Source organism: Carcharhinus amblyrhynchos, chromosome 10 (assembly GCF_965287045.1).
Source record: "Carcharhinus amblyrhynchos chromosome 10, sCarAmb.v2.hapA, whole genome shotgun sequence".
Lineage (NCBI taxonomy): Eukaryota > Metazoa > Chordata > Chondrichthyes > Carcharhiniformes > Carcharhinidae > Carcharhinus > Carcharhinus amblyrhynchos.
The window spans coordinates 52,449,964-52,470,747 of NC_137333.1; the positions used below are offsets into that span (position 1 = coordinate 52,449,964).

Genomic DNA, 20,784 nt, shown 5'->3' on the forward strand with positions numbered 1-20,784 from the left:
CCCCCCCTTTATCTTGAGGCTGTGCCCCCTGGTCCTACTGTCCTTTCTGAGCGGGAAGAGTCTCTCCACCTCTATCCTATCCATCCCATTCATCATCTTATATGTCTCAATGAGATCTCCCCTCATTCTTCTAAACTCTAACGAGTACAAGCCTAGTTTATTCACCCTCTCCTCATAGCTCAACCCCCTCAACTCCGGCATCAGCCTAGTAAACCTCCTCTGCACTCCCTCCAAGGCCAAAATATCCTTGCGTAAGTGCGGCGACCAAAACTGTACACAGTACTCGTTGGATGTGATGCTTCTAAAATAGCTTCCCATCTTATTTGGTGCTTTACGTAAGTGTTTACTATTAATAACGTGACCCAAATACTGGACTAATGTCTCAAAAAGTCACACATTTTTACTTGATATGTTGACCATGTGCCTAAAGGCATTCCAATGTTGCTTCTAAATTATTCCAGTACTCCTGTTCACTGGACTCTGTAATTAGAATATCATCCAAGTAACATTGTACACCAGAGGCCACTTAAAATCTGATCCATCGATCTTTGGATTAGGGCTGGTGCAGATGTTATTCCAAAAGGCAAGTTTAATGATGAAAAAGGCCTTTATGAGTAACGATGGTAAGCGATGGTTGAGGTTCAGCAGCTGCATTCATCCTTAAATATTCTTGTGAAAGATCAACGTTGCTGAATTTCTGCCCAGCTGATAACCCAAACAAATCTTCAATTAAAGGAAGAGGATATGGATCAGCACACAACATTGAATTTATGGTTCTTTTACCACAAATATGAACTGAACCATCTGGTTTCATAACAGGTATGATGTGGGGTAGCCCAGTCACTCATTGTAACCAACTTTAACACACCAATGTTAACAAGTTGTACTAATTCTTCTTTGGCCTTGGGACGAATTGCATATGGCACTGCTCATGCTTTGAAACTTTATAGTTGACTTTATCTTAAGTTTTACTTGAACTCTCTTCATTGAGCCAAGTGTTTCTTCAAAGACACTTGTGTTTATTGAGAAGAAGCTGTGGGTGTGATTTGGAATCGCCCAGTCTATTGACAGTGCTCCACCTAATCTTTAACTTCTCCATCCATTATCTCCCAAATTTAACAAGGACCACTTAGAGGCAACTCTGCTGTTTGTCCACTTAACTTGATGTTGGCCATGATGTAATCCTTTAACAGCAACATCTTCCTTATACATCCTTAAAATCACATCAGCTGGTTTTAAAGTTCACAAGTTCATAAGATAAAGGAGCAGAATTAGGCCATTCGGCCCATTGAGTCTGTTCCTCCATTTGATTATGGCTAATATGCTCCTTATCCCCATTTTCCTGCCTTCTCCCCATAACCCTTCAACTCATTATCAATTAGAAATCTATCTAACTTCTCCTTAAACTTACTCACTGTCCCCAGCATCTATCCCACTTTGGCATAGCAAATTCCACAGATTCACAACCCTTTGGGAGAAGCAGCTTCTCCTCAATTCTGTTTTAAATTTGTTACTCCTTATCCTAAGAGAATGACCTCTGCCCCATAAGAGGAAGCATCTGCTCCATGTCTACTTTATCCATACCGTTCAATTTCTTATATACCTCCATTTCATCTCCCCTCATTCTTCTAAATTCCAGAGAGTATAGGCCTAACTTGTTCAATCTCTCTTCATATAACAAACGCCTCATCTCTAAATCAATCCAATGCCACTACATCTTTCCTCAAATAAGGGGACCAAAATTGTGTATAATACTCCAGTTTCACCAATGCCTTGTATAGTTGCAACAATACTTCTTTTCCTTTAGCTATAAATGCCAACATTGTATTTGCTTATTATTTGCTGTACCTGCCTGCTAGTTTTCTGTGACCCATGAATGAGGATACCCAGATCTCTCTGCAACGGAGCATCCTGAAGTCTCTCCCATTTTTCTGACGAAAATGCAAGACCTCACACTTATCCATGTTAAATTCCATCTGCCACATTTGGGCCCACTCTCCTGTCCTATCTATATCCATAGACTTTATATAGGCTAGCACTTACAATGTTAGTGCTAGCCTTTATAAAGGAAGATACTTCAACTTTTGTGGGTATGCAGTCTCAGGAATTAACACCAAAATCTTGCTGCTGATCATGCCGTTGGAAGTCTTACGGTTTCACTCTCAGCACACCCCCACTGTGTGTTTCCCAGTGGTGAGGGATGTGTTCAAAAGGAAACCTGTTGACAATAGCGAGACATAAGATCCCATGACCAACGAGCAGCATGCCACCACTTGTCGCCACAAAACAGGTCCCATCCTATAGCTATAGCACCAGTATCAACCTCCATCCTATCTTATCTTCGAAACCCAGAATCTATGTGATTCACCCTGTATAGATAAGACATTCAGTTGCAGCTCTTCATCATATTCCTGGACATTTACTTTAGCAATGTTGTAATTCTCTTCTTCCATGTTGTAAATTCTTTTTGTAGAATGCAACTTGTTCTTCTTCTTTAAGGTACCCAGATTCTTCTTCTAAATATTCTACTTGGGGGAAGCTGATCTGGCACAACTATCTTTTGCAATATGACACATTTTGCCACAATTCTTGCATTGACTATCCTTGTTCCATCAGTCACTTGCTGAATGGCCTATTTTGGCACATGTGACATGCTTATTGCTGTTTGAATTCTTATGGGCAGTTCCCAACTTGTGAATCTTAATTTCTTCACTAAACTGTGAAGCCTCTTTGGCAGCCAGTCCCATCAATACTGCAATTTCTACTGTTGTCTTTAAAGTCAAAGCATGTTCATCACGCAATCTTTTTTGGATAGCTTTATTTTGGAGACCACAAAGAATACTTACAATGCTAGTGCTAGCCTTTATAAAGTTGCCACAAACTGAGCAATGCTTTTGCCTTCCAACTGATTGCTTTGGTGGAACCTGAACTGTTCCACGATGATCAGCAGCTTTGGAGAGGATCTTCAAGGATCTTTCTAAAGTCATTGTAAGTTTTCGTTCCTGACTTTGCTAGATGAACTAAGCTCTGGCGCAAATTAAAAGTTCTACCTCCTATTGTATTGAGAAAAGCTCGTACAAACAACTCATTTGCAATTTTATCCCCTTGTACAAAGAACTAAAAACGCTATGCATAGGAATTCCAGGATTCATTTTATTCACTGAAAGAACCCATGCACCTAATTGACCCAACATTTCTCTTGCAGGCCCTAGTAACTCGAGACTATTCAGTTTTTTCTCACTATCTCTTTAGTACTCCCCCTTTTACCGTGGAAACCAGATTTTTTTTTCCAGACTGCCCCAACCATATGGCAAAGTTACTCTTTTTTTCAAATTTGCCAGATACTGCCTGGAATCTCTGTTCACTGATCAGAATACCCCTCTCTTTTAAAATCACACAGAGAGCTTCCACCCTTTTTCAACTACATAACGCATCTCTAACTTTGTTACTGCACACTGCAACATGTACGCAGATCCTGCAGTTTAGAAGTGTCTACCCTATTTTGTTTTCTGGCAAGGAATTCAATTTTTTTCCTTTTGTTTTCCTTTGTTGGTCTTCTTTTACTGGCACTTTAATTTTGTTGTTAATTTTCCTCAGCTTTCTAATATTTAATGTGCAAGGACCAAAAATGTTATTTTAAACTTAGGATTGATGTTCTCGATGAAACAAATTCTAAAAATTTAATTTTTGTAAAGTCATAACTATGTTAGAGGTAATGGGTTTTGAACAAAAAAAATGTGGTTTGCAAACGTAGATTCAAAATAACAACAACTGGTTTATGTAAGAGCTGTTGCCTGTACAAAGTAGAAAATGAAACTAAGGCAGGACCCTGTGAAACACACCCAATGTGGTCACTATCAAATCATGCGACCGACTCTTAAAGCATTCATGCAACCATTTAAATATATAACACAGTCTACTTTATTGAGATAGATGGGCTGAATTACTTCTCCCATTTCTGAGGAAATAAAGACAAAAATGACAAAGGCAGAACTATAATGTAATAGCAAATCCGATTACTGTATAATATGTCAAAATTGAAAAGTTTGTTCAACTTGTCCTTTCGCAACTTAAATACAGGATTCATAAACGCGAACAGCGGTTTATGACACAAATAACAGAGAATTAACAGGATATGACCAATATTACCTTTCTAATAAATCTTTGGGTTCAGGAACCTTTTGAAAATCTTCTGTCAGACATATAGCAGAGGTTTTAGCAGGTATAAAAGGATGTTTAGCCAAAGGTTGCTTGACATGGGGCATTTCTGTTAAAACGAAAGGTGTGTTAGGGTTAGAAATTTGCCAGCACCTCTGGTATCAAACACAAAGGCAATGATGCAGCTTCACTACAAATTGGGAGGCCAGCCCAAGATTGGGCCTCAGATCTTATTAATGCAATAATTAAGTGTGCTGCCTACACTTGTGGCATTTCTAGAGTCAGCTGCCTGATTTGAAGAAAAAACAAAATTTGTTCCATGGCAGCAAGCCAAAACTAGTACCATGGCTTGGGGCTGCCCAATTGAAGTCAGGAGTCAGGCGGGGGCACTTCTATGGATGGTCCTTGCTACCAGGAGTGTTTTTACTTTTTAAAGCATATAGATTGCTTAACTGATACATTACAACCACTACAAGCATTGTAAACAATAAATGCCAGCTTCCAATTGGAAAAGAGCCACCTAACAGGCCAGAAAGCGTAGAAGAGAAAGGAAAGCGAGAGATATAATTTGGAATAAAAAAACTAACAGATCAGGGTAGATTAGAACAGAGTGAATAGAGTATAGGGAAGTTACAATGTGCCTGAAAAATGCTGTTTGCATAGGGGCACCCATAACCACTGTTAGCGAATTTACTTATGTACTTTTGAAAACACATTCTGTATAAAAAAGCATATATCTTGGTTAAAGACACAGCACTCTTCGGCATGATGGGACATAGTTAAGCAAAAAGAACCACATTCCTTAGAATAATGCAGCTTCTGAGCGAAGGGAAGAGTAACTTTTATCAGTGCCTCCAGTCCAGTCCATCTCAAAATTCAGGAAACGTAAGCAATTGGGAACAAAGAGATAACTTCATATTAATGCTGCCTGTATATCCATCAATGTAGTCAAGTGTTCTGCTGTAGTGTTTTTGTCCTTCTTGGCTTATATTTACCTCTTAAGTTAATAAATATTCTTTATTCATTGATCACAATTCTCTATTCCAGGGACTATTCCTCTCTGGTTTACATATCATTTCTCACAGTATACCAAACTGAAAATATACACAACTAAGAACTGGTGTTGCCAGATACCCTTCTGGGGTTTGCAATACCCTCACATCAATGAGATTCTTAACATTACCCTCTTCAATATTATGAGGGTAGATTTTCACTTTAATCAGAGTTTGAATGGCTGACATTATCCCAATAATCTCAGATTATCATCCTGGCTCTTAAAGGCAACTTTGGGGTGGATTATGGTGGCTCCACCATACAGTCATTCCAGTAATTTTCTCCATGCAGGGCAAATGGGAACAGTGGCAGGGTGGAGAGATGAAGTATGAACAGTCAAACATTGAGACTTAAGATTTTTGTTGGAAAATGGAGCATGAACAAATATTTTGTGTCAGTCTTCACAGTGGGAATACAAATAACATGCCAAAAATTGATGACAAGGAGGCTATGGCAGGTGAGGACTTAGAAATGATCATTATCACTAAAGAGGTAGCATTGGGCAAGCTAATGGGGCTAAAGGTAGACAAGTCTCCTGGCCCCAGTCGAATGCATCCCAAGGTACTAAGAGATGGCAGGAAAAATAGCAAATGCGCTCGAGGTAATTTACCAAAATATTCTGAACTCTGGGATGGTTTCGCCAGACAGCACATGTGATGCTGCTGTTAAAAAAGGTAGACAATAGATGGGCAACTATAGGCTGGTTAGCCTCACTTCTGTAGTGGGGAAAATGCTTGAATCTAACATTAAGGAAGAAATAGTGAGATACCTGTACAGTTTGATCACAATTTCTTCTGATTTATATTTGGTTGTTTTGACTATGTATTTCCACATTTTATTGGCTTTTGTTCTGCTTGGCATTGGTTGAGTATATTTATTAGACACCTTGCACTCTTTCCATTTTGCCTATAGCTATTTCAACACCATTTGTGCAGTCTGTCTTACTTTTTTTCCATGCTATTATCTTTTAGAATTCATTCTTGGGTGTGGGCATTGTTGGTCAGGTCAATTATTGCCTCTCCATTGTTGTCTTCAAAGGTGGTGTTGGGCCTTCTATTTGAACTGCTGTTGTCCTTGTGATGAAGGTTCCCCTTAATTAGTGAATTCCAGGACTTTGACTCAGTAACTTTGAAGGAATAGTAATATACATCCATGTCAGGCTAAGTGTGACTTTGAAGGTAACTTAGTGGTGATGTTTCATGAACCAACTGTTTATGGAAGAAATAGTGAGACATCCGGATAGGAATTTTCCTTTTGGGAAGAAGCAGCTTGGGTTCATGAAAGGCCAATCATGTTCAACTGATTTAGTGGAATTCTTTGAGGACAGTACAAGCGCAGTGGACAACGGGGAACCAGTGGATGTGGAGTACCTGGATTTCCAGAAAGCATTCGATAAGGTGCCACACAAAAGGCTGCTGCATAAGATAAAGCTGCACAGTGTTACAGATATTGTATTAGCATGGATAGAGGATTGGTTAACTAACAGAAAACTAACAGTGGGGATAAATGGGTGTTTTTCCAGTTGGTGATCAGTGACTGTTGGTGTGCCTAGGAATCATTGTTGGGTCCACAATTGTTTACTATTTACATTGATGATTTGGAGTTGGAGACAAAGTGTAGTGTGTCAAAGTTCATGGATGACATTCAGATGAGTGATAGAGCAAAGTGTGCAGAGAACACTGAACATCTGCAAAAGGATACAGATAGTTTAAGTGAATGGGCAAGAGTCTGGCAGATGGAGTACAATGTTGGTAAATGTGAAGTCATCCATTTTGGTAGGAATAACAGCAAAATGGATTATTATTTCAATGGTAAAAAAAATGCAGCATGCTGCTGAGGGACCTGGATGTCTTTATGCATGAATCACAAAAATTGGTTTGCGAGTGCACCAGGCAATTAAAAAGGCAAATGGAATTTTGTCCTTCATTGCGAGAGGGATGGAGTTTAAAAACAGAGAGATTATGTTGCAGCTGAATCAGGTGCTGGTGAGGCTACACCTGGAGTACTAGATACAATTTTGGTCTCCTTACTTGAAAAAGGATATACTGATACTGGAGGGGGTACAGAGGAGATTCATTAGGTTGACTCCAGAGTTGAGAGGGTCAGCTCATAAGGACAGATTGAGTAGACTGGGACTATAGATATCTAAGAGATAATCAGCCAAGGATATCTAAGGAAATAAAGGAGGTATCAAATTGAAACAAAATGCAAAGTGGCAAAGATTAGTGGGAATCTATAGGATTGGGAAATCTTTAAAGCTTAGCAGAAAGCCACAAGAAAAGCTATAAAGAAAGGTAAGATGGATTATGAGAGTAAACTAGCTCAGAATATAAAAACAAATATCAAAAGTTTCTACAAATATATAAAACAAAAAAGAGTGGCTAAAGTAAACATTGGCCCTTTAAAGGATAAGAAGAGGGATGTAATAACTGGAAATGAGAAAATGGCTGAGGCATTGAACAGGTATTTTGTATCAGTTTTCACAGTGGAAGACACAAATAACATGCCAAAAATTGATGACAGGAAGACTATAGCAGATGAGAATCTAGAAACTATTATCTCGAAAGAGGTAGCCTTGGGTAAGTTAATGGGGCGATAGGTAGACAGTCTCCTGGTCCGGATGGAATGCATCCCACAGTACTAAAAGAGATGGCAGGAGAAATAGCAAATGCACTAGTGCTAATTTACCAAAATTCGCTGGACTCTGGGGTGGTTCCCACAGATTGGAAAACAGCAAATGTGATGCCACTGTTTAAAAAAGGAGGTAGACAAAAGGCAGGTAACTAAAGGCTGGTTTCCTTAACTTCTGTAATAGGGAAAATGCTTGAATCTATCATCAAGGAAGAAATAGTGAGACATCTGGGTATAAACTGTCCCATTGGTAAGACGCAACATGGGTTCATAAAGGGCACGTCACATTTGACTAATTTGATGGAATTCTTTGAGAACATTACATGTGCAGTGGACAATGGGGAATCTGTGGATGTGGTGTATTTGGATTTCCAGAAGGCATTTGACAAGGTGCAGCACCGAAGACTGTTACATAAGATAAAGGTGCACAGTGTTACAGATTGCATATTAGCATGGACAGACGATTGGTTAACTAACAGAAAGCAAAGAGTGGGGGTAAATGGGTGTTTTTCTAGTTGACAGTGACTAGTGGTGTGCCTCAGGGATCAATGTTGGGGCCGCAATTGTTTACAATTTACATAGATGATTTGGAGTTGGGGACCAAGTGTAGTGTTAAAATTCGCAGATGACACCAAGATGGGTGGAAGAGCAAAGTGTGCAGAGGATGCTGAAAGTCTGCAAAGGGATATAGATAGTCTAAGTGAGTGGGCGAGAGTCTGGCAGATGGAGTACTACGTTGGTAAATGTGAGGTCATCCATTTTGGTAGGAATAACAGCAAAATGGACTATTATTTAACTGGTTAAAAAAATGCAACATGCTGCTGTGCAGAGGAACCCGAGTATTCTTTTGCAGGAATCTCAAGGAATTGGTTTGCAGGTGCAACAGGTAATTAAGAAGGCAAAAGGAATTTTGTCCTTCATTGCTAGAGGGATGGAGTATAAAAACAGCGAGATTATGTTGCAGCTGTATAAAGTGCTGGTGAGGCCACACCTGGAGTACTGTGTACAGTTTTGTTCCTCACTTGAGAAAGAATATACTGCATTGAAGGGGGTGCAGAGGAGATTCACTAGATTGATTCTGGAGTTAAGAGGGTTGGCTCATGAGGAGAGACTGAGAAGACTGTGGCTATTCTCACAGGAATTCAGAAGAATGAGGGGAGATCTTATAGAAACATATAAGATTATGAAGGGAATAGACAAGCTAGAAGCAGGGAAGTTGTTTCCACTGGCGGGTGAAACTAGAACTAGGGGGCATAGCCTCAAAATAAGGGAAAGCAAATTTAGAACTGAGTTGAGGAGGAACTTCTTCAGACAAAGAGTTGTGAATCCGTGGAATTCCCTGCCCAGTGAAGCAGTTGAGGTGACCTCATTAAATGTTTTTAAGGCAAGGATAGATAAATTTTAAAGGCATTAAGGGTTATGGTGAGCAGGTGGGTAAGTGGAGCTGAGTCCATAAAAAGATCAGCCATGATCTTATTGAATGGCGGAACAGGTTCAAGGGGCCAAATGGCCTACTCCTGCTCCTAGTTCTTATGTTCTTATTGTCATTGGAATTTAGAAGAATGGGGGGGGTTTATAGAAACATATGAAATTATGAAGGGAATAGATAAGATAGAAGCAGGGAGGTTGTTTCCACTGCAGTGAAACCAGAAGTCGGGAGCATAGCCTCAAAATAAGGGGAAGCAGATTTAGGACTAAGTTGAGAGGGAATTTCTTCACCAAATGGTTGTGAATCAGTGCAATTCTCTGCCCAGTGAAGCAGTTGAGGCTATCTCTTAGATGTTTGTAAGGAAAAGATAGAATTTTGAACAGTAAAGCAATTAAGGATTATGAAGAGCAGGCAGGTACATAAGAACTAGGAGCAGGAGTAGACCATCTGGCCCCAAGCCTGCTCCGCCACTCAGTAAGATCATGGCTGATCTTTTCATGGGCTCAGCTCCACTTATCCGCCCGCTCACCATAACCCTTAATTCCTTTACTGTTCAAAAAGGTAAGTAGAGCTGAGTCCACAAAAAGATCAGCTATGATCCTATTGAATGGCGGAGCAAGCTCAAGGGGCCAAGTGGCCTGCTCCTGCTCCTAGTTCTTATGTTATGCTCTTATGTCTTTTTTAAGAGTGTGAAGGTAATGGGCTTCAGCCAAGTCCAGGGAGAAACCACTGGCTCTAATGTTGCTCCTGTTTCTGGACCCTGTATTTCCACTATCCATTCTTCCCCACCACCTGTATTTCCACTATCCACTTTCTGCCCCCACCCTATCCCTCAACTGCCTCAGCCTGTCAAGGAACTTAGCGAGTACAATACTACATCACAATGTCGCAAAAGGAATTCAACCCATTGAATCTACACCAGCTCTTTTGAAGAGAAATCTAGTCAATTCAACAACCACCACCTTCCCCCAAACTTTCATTCCCTATATTATATTTTTCCTGTTTATCCAATTTCCTTTTGAACATTAATTTGAATCTATAGCCACCACAATGTCTGTGAGAGATTGCATTCCAACTCTAACCACTCTTTGTGTAAATGCTTTTCCTCATGTCGCCCCTTGCAAATCAATTTAAATGAAATTAACTCTGGGCTATCTGATTATTGATTGTCAGCTGCCGAAAACAGGTGTATTTATTCTATCTAGCCCTTCATAATTTTAGACACCTCTATCAAATCCCCTCAGACTTCTTGATACTATAAAGAACAGCAGCTTCTCTGGGATCCCTTGTCTCTGGAGTTGTTTTAGTAAATTACTTCCAAACTCTCCATAAAGCCTTCACATTCTGCACCAATAGACACAAGTGGGGTTGCACTGCTTTGCTGAAAAAAAGTGACAGACCAAAGATTTTCATCTTGCACGCAAGAAGCCATTTCGTGCTTATGTCTCCCTGGCACTAACTTTTCAAATCAGAGTTCACTTGTTAATGAATTCACACTCTCTTCTCATACAGTAGCATGTTGTCTTCCACTTATTCCCTTATTGTCTTCCCCTGGTATTCTTGCAAAGTGCCCTGATGAGTGCAAGATGAAAGTTTGACATGTCTCTTTTTCTCAGCAATACTCAAATTCTGTACTGCCAAGTGAATGTTTTATATAGGTTTAGCAAAACCTCTTTGCTTTGGTACTCTCTCTGCAGGATTGTATGGCTATTCGAGCAAGACCAGAAATTCCAGTCCACGGTCAACAGACATTTCTGTTGTCCGCCTCTTGCAAGCTCTGAATCCATGGCAGGAGTGGGTGATAGAATTCCGGCATACATCTCCATTATAAAGCCCATTGAAAGTGCAAGTATCAGTGTGATACACTTTAGGAATGCAGCTTTGTCAGACTTGAGCAACTGCCCCCAATGTTTCAGGTCCACGATATGCACTTGTTCTGACAAAGAGTGACTGACCTCTGTTTCTCTCCATAGAAACACTGCCAGATGTGCTGAACATTTCCAACACACTTCTTGCTTCTCTGGAGTAAAAAAAAACCCTTTGGCAAGCCCTCTAAAAAGCAATCAGACTTTTACAAAACTCTCATTCTCTTCCAGCAAGAAACCCAGCAGCAGCTGCCTGAGATCTGGTTTGGCTGTTGGCACAACATTAAGCTTTTTTTTAAAAAGTTGAGGTATGAAGGAAACATAAACAACTTGCTGAGCAAAAACAAATGTCAAGGCAATAAATTGATTATTTTAAAAATGAGCAATTAATTAAAATGATCATTAAAATGTACCAAGCAGCAAAGCTAACTAATAAAACTACTTTTGTCTTTTCACATAGAAAGCAGAGTTAAAGAGACAAAGACCAGGCCCCAGGTCTGGTCACCTGTACTGTGTAAATCTATGTTGCTGAACCATTGCTTCCATTTCCCAGAGGCACTCTAATTCTGAATATTATAGTCTCTGATAACGCTACTTGGCATAATAGCCTCATAAATTTGAGTAATAACACAAGACATCAGCTGTACATAAATTGTCTAGGTATGAGTTAAGTGAATCAAAGTGTTTTTAGCATTATTTTTATACAGTACAATGTAATCTCCAACAGAACACGAGTATTATTTTGAAGGCACTTGTCTTCGAGTTTCTTCTCTTGAAACAGACACACTTGTTAACATAAAGCAAACAAAAATCCAATGTGAATGCGAATCACACTGCCTTATAGTTTCTTATTATTCCAGTGACTAACATTACCAAGGGTAATTTCACTCATTATTGTTTCTCTACCTTTCTCTCTTTCCTTCATTTTCTCAGTTTGTTCACATTCTCTATTCAATTCATTTTGTTGAAGTTGAGAAAGATTCTCATCATTTTCTTTGACATTTTCTTCTTTAACTGTCTGCAGCACTGGTTTTCTTTCATTGAGATCACCTGGCGAAATCCTATAAGAAGGTAACAGTTATGCCTAGAGATAGATACATATGTGTCTAGGAAAACATATAAACCAAAAATAATATCAAAGCCTGACTATATTTTATTGTCAATATTCCAGTTTAACAAAATTAATACAAAGGTTTTCAATTTCCTCAATGGTTCTATCAGATCCTATTCAACTCTAGTGGAGATCCAGTGGAATTAGAAAACAGAGGATCCTAATTGTGTTGGGTTCTTACTTATTTCAGAATCATTTAGTCAGTCTTCTGAAGAGAAGATCCCCAGCCGGCCCCTCACAAGACACATGAATTTGAACATAGAGCAAATGGGAAGGCTCATTAGATTGTCAGTTCCCATTTCGCCAGCTCAGCTGAGAGCTGCAATTAGCTTGGAGGCAAGTATTGTGAAAGAAAGGAAGTGCCCTTGTTCTATTCCTACCTTTATGAAAACAGCCAGAGCGTTACTAAAAATGGATTCAATGCCATGGGGGAACGGTTTCAAAAATTTGGAGCGATGCATGACAGAACAGCAGAGAAGAGAAATGCACAATTGGGGAAAAAAAGAATTGCAAAGTCGCATCACAGTATGTGGTGGGGCTAAGTTTACAGTTAAACATTTAATTTAAACTACCTCTAAAACTTATACTAGACCAAGTAACTTGTTTAAATCACTAAACGAAGGGCTCAGGTAATGGGTTCCACCTGGTCAGGACATTGCCTGTTACCAACAGACTCATATTCAGTGAGCTCCACAGGGAGATAAATTACATGGAGGTTATCACACTTCCTAAAGTGTGGCACCCAGAATTAGATGCAATATTGCAGTTGAGGCCAAACCAGTGTTCCATATTTAGCATAACGTGAATTGCTTCTGGATCGGGTCAGCAGGGCAGGCACACATCAGGCACCAGGTCCAATAGTGGCAGAAAGGCCGCCTCCCCACCTCCCCCCCCCCCTTTCTCCTGAGTCCCCCTGTGATGATGATGACAGCAGGAAGGGACATCCTCATGCTGACGGCTGGAATGCCACCCACATCACCAAGAAGGTCTGGGCAGGGGTTTCATGCTCGCTTGAGCAGATGGTAAAGTCAGGGGGTGCTCGGTGCACCAGCAGTCAGAGGGGTTCTGGCGGCAGAACCATGCTGAGTCTGAAGCAGATGATGAATCTCTGGAATCATCAATCAGGCAACAATTGCTAGCTGTCAAGTGGGGTGTGCAGGGATATCTGTTAGATGTCCATGGGGGTCTATGTGCTATGGTCTTTTTCATGGTAGAACATGAGCACTGCGCTGACCCTGAGCTCCAAGTGCACAACTCATCCATTGGGAGTGGTGATGCTCATATAGAGGCAACTCCAGGAATGGAATGAAGGGTTCATGGGGTTGCACTTGGACCTGCAACTCATCACACAGGCATTGACCTCAGGTGGTCACTGCTGGAGCAGGGTGCAGCACCCAGTCTCTCAGATGAGTGCCCATCCTTTATTGGAGCAAACGAAGGTCAAGACACATTTCACAATGGCAGACAAGCTTGCTATCACCTTTGGACCTCCTTTCATGGTACCCCAAAGGCACCTGCCTCAGTGCCCTCCTGGTCCAGCAGTTCCCCCAGCCCCAGGAGAAAGCAAAATTATGAAGAACACAGCAAACAATGACAATGAGTGACACTCACTCTGGTGGATATTGCTGGAATCCCAGAAGTGATCCAGCCATCGGAGCATCATCTTTAACAGGCCATTGTCTTCTCGAACAGCACCCTTGTGGAGTTAAGGCAGCAATTATATGTCTCCTTTGCCTCTGACCTTGTGTGCCAGAGAGGAGTCATTAGCCACCTTTTCAACGGTTCAGGTAACCAATTAACTTTGTCACCAATTAACCATATATTGAGGCAAGCTGGAGCCATGAACAGCCTAGGCACTGACTGGCATAGTATGTAGGCATCAGGGAGCTGCCAAGGTATCTTTGCACAGATTTGTGGAATCTGGGTCCTGCGTTCATGAACTCTCTGAACATTCATGGGAGTGAAACCGCTCCCTGTTGACAAAAATGTCCGGCTGGGTGGCTAGCACATTGGTGACCACATGGGTGAAATCAATGGCACCCTCAATGCAGGGAACTATGCAGATGCAGCAAAGCCTCTGGCCCGTGGCATCTTCTATGGGAATGTTCCCCTTGTCCCTCCTGCTGGCCGTGAGCACCTTGAGCCTGGCTTCTGCTCTGAGATGAGGCCTAGACTCCTTACTCTTTGTCCCTGTCCTCCTCAGAGGAGGTGCTCCTTGCTGAGTACACTATACCTATCTGCAGAGGATGCAAATTGGGCTGACCTGTACACAGAAGGTACAAGAGGGAAACAAATCTCCAATGTCGGAGGACAGCAATGTCCTGAAAGTGCAAGGCTAGATACTGAATCCTCCAAAGAATGCACGGAAGATGCTCAAAACATTCCAAACCAAACCCTCACTGAAGTCCCAAAAACTCAGAACAACTCAGCCTGTGTTTGCTCTAGCCCCCTTATATCCGTCCTTGGATGAGAAAACAACAAAAACAAATTGGCCACTTACCCACATTGCCAGTGGGTTGACCTACAAATCACACAGGCAATGTAATTTTCCAGTCAGTTGAAGAATTAACCCTCTCAAATGGCTCCAGTGGGTGCAGGCACAGATCACCCGCTGACCAAAGTTTGCACGAATGGGCGATGATGTTGAGATGCGTGCCCCAACATCTTTGCATGCGATTGCATGCACTTCTAGATGAGGCATGCACCCAGCTGGACTGCATAGAATCTGCCCTACACTCCTATTAATGCTTTATTAATCATCCATTCAATCTGTCTTGCCACCTTCAATACTTTATGCACATTTACATCAAGGTCCCACTGCTCCTGCAACCTTTTTAGAATTGTACTTTTTATTTCAGTTCTCCACATTTTTACTAGTGAAATGAAATACTTCTTGGTTGATTAAACATATATATGATAAGAACATGTCTTATGTTTATTTTTGATAATTTTACACAGTAGTCAAATAAACTAAGACATGGCAGGGCACTTCAGTCCACATTCTATTCTATGTGGGAACTCCACAACATTTCTCATGTCCTAGACAAGCACATGGGCTGAAAGAGTTATCTGTTGGAGGAGCTTGACTTCTTGTTCTCAGAGCTGTAGCGGAGCTGGAGTCACTTTAGTGCACTTATGAGACTGGAATTGAAACTGATAGTATGTTTCAAGAGGTAGTAATCCAACAGCTTATGAGTGTGGAAAAACAGATAGAATGGGTGACTGCCAAACAGACAATGAAGACCAGGCAGGTAGTGCAGAAGTCCTGAGTGTATTTTGCACTCTGAATATTGGTGAAAATGATAGTTTCTCTGGAGAATAAACACAAAAACACAGCACGTAAGAAGATCAGGAAAGGAATAATGATAGGGAATTTAGTAGTTAAGGGATAGGTAGCTGCTTCTCTTGAAACCATGATGTGGAGATGCTGGCGTTGGACTGGGGTAAACACAGTAAGAAGTCTGACAACACCAGGTTTAAGTCCAACCAATTTATTTGATAGTGAACTCACAAGCTTTCGAGGTTTACCTCTTCATCAGGCTCTTCGTCAAATAAATCGGTTGGACTTAAATGGTGTTGTCAGACTTCTTACTCTCTTGAAACCGACATGACACCAGAATTGTATGTTGTCTCCCTGGGTGCTGGCATCAAGATTTAATTGAGTAGCCGCAGGGCATTTTGAGGAGGGAGGATGAAGAGCTGGGACTGTGTTCGATATTTGTACCAATATTGTAGTTGAATAAAAGATAAGACTATGTAAACTTATTTTAATGAGCTTAGAAAGAAATTAATGAGTAGGACTTTAAAAGTAGTAATCTTTGGATTATTCTAGGTGCCACAAGTGATAACAAGTACAGAAACAGAACAGTAATTCAGATGAATGTGTGCAGGATGGAGAGTTTTAGATTTGTAGGGCATTTACATCATTTCTGGGCGAGTTGGACCTCTAATGGCTAGAGTAGTTTCAGAAGGGAGTCAAGGCTAGAATAAACAAAAATAGAAAATGAGCTTGTCCGGAAGCAAGTCAGAGAAAACAAGACTGGAAGATCAATACCAAATGAGTTGTTCAGTGATTAATGATAATGCAAGGAGTCCAGTGTTGAGACAGATGAGCTGAGGGCACAGAAATATTTGGAATATGATCTCACAGCTACTATTAAAACATAGCTTAAAGAAAAGTAGGAATGGCTATTCAATGTTCCTGGTTTCCAGAAAGGTTAGCGAATGGGATGAAAAAGGAGGAACTATTAGTATCTTTGAAAGTCGATAAATTGCCAGGCCTGGGTGAAATACATCCTCAGCTGCTTAGAGAAGCAAGAAAGAAAATAGCAGAAGTTCTGACCATCATTTTCCAATACACTTTGGCTACTGTAATGGTGCCAGAAGACTGAAGGACTACTAACATTTTAAGTTTTTGAAAAAAGAGGAAAGGATAAACCAAGTAGATAAGAACATGAGAACATAAGAAATAGGAGCAGGAGTAGGCCATCTAGCCCCTCGAGCCTGCCCCGCCATTCAATAAGATCATGGCTGATCTGTTGTGGCTCAGTTCCACTTTCCCGCCCTCTCCCCATAACCCTTAATCCCCTCTCTTATCAAAAACCCATCAACCCGCTTCTTAAAAATATTTAGCGAGGCAGCCTCCACCACTTCAACGGGCAGAGAATTCCAGAGATTCACCACCCTTTGAGTGAAGAAGTTCCTCCTCAACTCCGTTCTAAACCGCCTCCCCTTTATCTTGAGACTGTGCCCCCTAGTCCTACTGTCTTTTTTGAGCGGGAAGAGTCTCTCCACCTCTATCCTATCCATCCCATTCATCATCTTATATGTCTCAATGAGATCTCCCCTCATTCTTCTAAACTCTAGCGAGTACAAGCCTAGTTTATTCAGCCTCTCCTCATAGCTCAACCCCCTCAACTCCGGTATCAGCCTAGTAAACCTCCTCTGCACTCCCTCCAGGGCCAAAATATCCTTGCGCAGGTGCGACGCCCAAAACTGCACACAGTACTCCAGCTGCGGCCTCACCAATGCCCTATACAGCTGCAGCAAGACCTCCCTACTTTTATATTCAATCCCCCTCGCTATGAAGGCCAGCATCCCATTCGCCTTCCTGACCACCTGCTGCACCTGCAAGCTGGGTTTTTGCGACTCATGCACAAGGACCCCGAGGTCCCTCTGCACCGTCGCCTGCTGCAGTTTTTCGCCACGTAAGTAATAGTCCTTCCTACCATTCTTCCTACCAAAGTGGACCACCTCACACTTGCCAACATTAAATTCCATTTGCCATTTCCTGGCCCATTCGCCCAGCCTATCTAGATCCTTCTGCAGACTCTCCACACCCTCCGCACAATTTGCCTTTCCCCTAATCTTGGTGTCATCAGCAAATTTCGACACCCTGCACTCGGTTCCCTCCTCCAGATCATCTATATAAATGGTAAATAGCTGAGGCCCCAGCACCGACCCCTGGGGCACCCCACTAATCACCAACCGCCAATCCGAATAGCACCCATTGACCCCCACTCTCTGCCTCCTATTTGACAACCAATCCTCTATCCACGCTAACACCCTACCCCCAACTCCATGTCCCCTGACCTTCTGCAATAACCTCTTGTGAGGTACCTTGTCAAACGCCTTCTGAAAATCCAGAAAGACCACATCCACCGGCTCTCCTCTATCCACTGCCCTAGACACATCCTCATAGAACTCCAGTAAATTTGTCAGACACGACTTCCCTTTAATGAAACCGTGTTGCGTCCGCCCTATCAAGCAATTCCCTTCAAGATGCCTCGCAATTTCCTCCTTAATGACGGATTCTAACATTTTACCTACCACAGACGTTAAACTAACCGGCCTATAATTCCCCGCCTTTTGCCTGGCACCCTTCTTAAACAACGGCGTGACATTAGCCGTTTTCCAATCATCCGGCACTTCCCCGGAATCCAGCGACGTCTGAAAAATAACCACCAAGGCATCCACTATAACCTCCGCCATTTCTTTCAGAACCCTCGGATGCATTCCATCCGGTCCTGGGGACTTGGCCACAATCAGCCCCTCCAGTCTGTCGAGCACCACCTCTCTAGTAACAGTAATGTCATTAAGACCCTCCATTCCTACCACCTTTCCATCGCTAACACCTGGCAAATTATTCACGTCCTCTTCCGTGAAGACAGAAACAAAAAAGTTATTCAAGACCTTAGCCATATCCCCATCCCCTACCACTAGCTCCCCTTTCTCATTCTCTAAAGGACCAACGTTCACCCTAGCCAGCCTCTTCCTTTTTATATATTTATAAAAACTCTTGCTATCCTTTTTTATATTAAGTGCTAGCCCAGCCTCATAGCTTCTCCTACCCTCCTTTATCAACTTCTTTGTCAATCTTTGTTGACATTTAAACCTTTCCCAATCCTCTTCTCGCCCACTGCTCTTAGCTACTCTAAATTCCTCCGCTTTTAATTTAACACTTTCCTTCACCTCCTTCGTTATCCACGGCTTATTACCTCTCTTCCTACTGTCCTTTTTAACCATCGGAATAAATTTCTGCTGAGCACCAAGAAAGATCTCCTTAAAGATCCTCCACTGCTCCTCAGCAGACCTACCTTCCAACGCGCTCCCCCAGTCCACATTCGCCAATTCTTCTCTCATCCTACCATACTCCCCTCTATTCAAACAAAGGACGCGTGTCCGGGAACCCACTTTCTCCTCCTCCATCTGCAACAGAAACTCCACCATACAATGATCACTCTCTGACAAGTCGGTGTAGCCTTGGTAGTGAACAAATAAATTGTGATTCAGAAAAGCACAAATTAGCCAATGACAGTTAGCATGGGTATATTAAGGGAAGGTCATGCCTGACTAAAAGCAAATTACTGCAGATGCTGGAATCTGAAATCAAAAGAGAAAATGTTTTGTCAAATCTTTGACAAAGGGTCAACTGGACTCAAAACATCAGCTCTTTCCTCTCCTTACAGATGCTGCCAGACTACTGAGATTTTCCAGCATTTTCTCTTTTGGTCATGCCTGACTAACCAGCTTTGAATTTTTTGATGAGGTAACAAATAAGGGTGATGGGGTAGCATGTTTGATGTTGGCTACATGGATTTTAACAAGACTTACGACAACGTAAAGACAATGTGGCAGATTTCAGTTGTCGGAAAAATATGGGCCACCAGAATTCAAAAGCAAAGGGCAAATTAGAGCCAAAATTCGCAACACATTTACTTAGAAAGTTCCCCAACCCCAGCCCACGACTACAGGATTTGAGTACATGCCTCAGAAGACAATGCGGCGTAGCATTGAGGGAGTAAATGGCACAAGGATGATTAACATATCTCTTTAGTAAGCCCAGGACTCAATTGTGCAGGCTTACTAAAATTTCTGCCTCTGTGGGGAGGTTCCCACCAGCAGGGACTGAAGCTGGTCTCCAAACCCAGGCACTGGGAGACCAGTGCATGCATAGTGGCCTGTTCAGTGCGCTGATGCTAGCCTCTTGGGCGGGACTGGGCCCTGCAATCTCCCTTACCAGCATGAATCACCCAGCCAACTCTGAAGCAAAGAGTGGTAGAAATTCACCTGAGTAAGTCTGCCCAAAAATGGATGGAAAAATCTCCCATTTTCCCACCTGTTGAGGAAAATCACCCCCAAAATGTTCAACTAAATTTTTAGGGCATTAAATAAATGCTCAACATTACTTGAAGATCAGGTAGTTTCAGCTGGTAATCTGGATCAACAAGATAGAGACAAAAATCAGGGTTAAAGGCTTAAGAAACTCTGTCAAATACTTGATTGTTGAGAGCTTATGGAGGCAGTTTTGACTTTGGATGATTGTGTTATACTACTAATGTTGTCAGTAGAAAAGAAAATTGAGAAAAATGGATGGCTAAATCAATATCACTCTTTTACACTACCAAAGCCAAAATTACCTTCTTCCTTTAGAACTGCAGTTTCTCATTACTTATCCAGCTCAAGAACATCTATATTGAGGGTGCTGCCTTACAGTATAGTCTGGAGCTAAGAGGAAACAATCTCAGCTGTAGGTGATAAGAATCCTGTTGATAAGCCAGGTAGAGAGCTGGTGGTACAGTGATATTGTCGCTAGACTTATAATCCAGGGATCTAGTATAATGTCCTAACTATGGCGTTGTGGGTTTTAAACAAAAAGAAAAGATGTGGTTTTCGTACACACAAATTCAAAATAACAACAACAGATTTATTATAGAAGCTATTGCCTATACAGATAGAAAATGAAACTAAAACAGGAACCTGTGAAACACCCCATTACATCACCAAATCATGTGACCAGCTTTTAGAGCAGTTATGCAACCACTTAAATTTATAACACATCGAGTAATGCACTGGGGACTCAAGTGTGAATTCCATCACAGCAGCTGATGAAATTTCAATTTAAAAATCTGGAATTAAAAGCCTAATGATGACCAAGAAACCATTGCTGATTGTCACAAAAACTCAATTGGTTCACTAATGTCCTTTAGGGAAGAAAGTCTGCCATACTTCTTGGTCTGGCTTACATGTCACTCCAG

General features: G+C 41.6%; 1 protein-coding gene across 2 annotated transcripts in view; it reads right to left on the reverse strand.

Annotated features, from left to right (window-relative positions):
- The window catches only part of LOC145349373 (coiled-coil domain-containing protein 81-like), an 86,187-nt gene that overhangs the window by 60,108 nt on the left and 5,295 nt on the right, over nt 1-20,784 (reverse strand). For both annotated transcript variants that reach the window (XM_080197891.1, XM_080197892.1), the window contains exons 6-7: nt 12,043-12,197; nt 4,150-4,267 (exon numbers count right to left, since the gene is read on the reverse strand). In XM_080197891.1, coding sequence (XP_080054017.1) covers nt 4,150-4,267; nt 12,043-12,197 — 273 coding nt within the window. The remainder of the gene's footprint in view (nt 1-4,149; nt 4,268-12,042; nt 12,198-20,784) is intronic.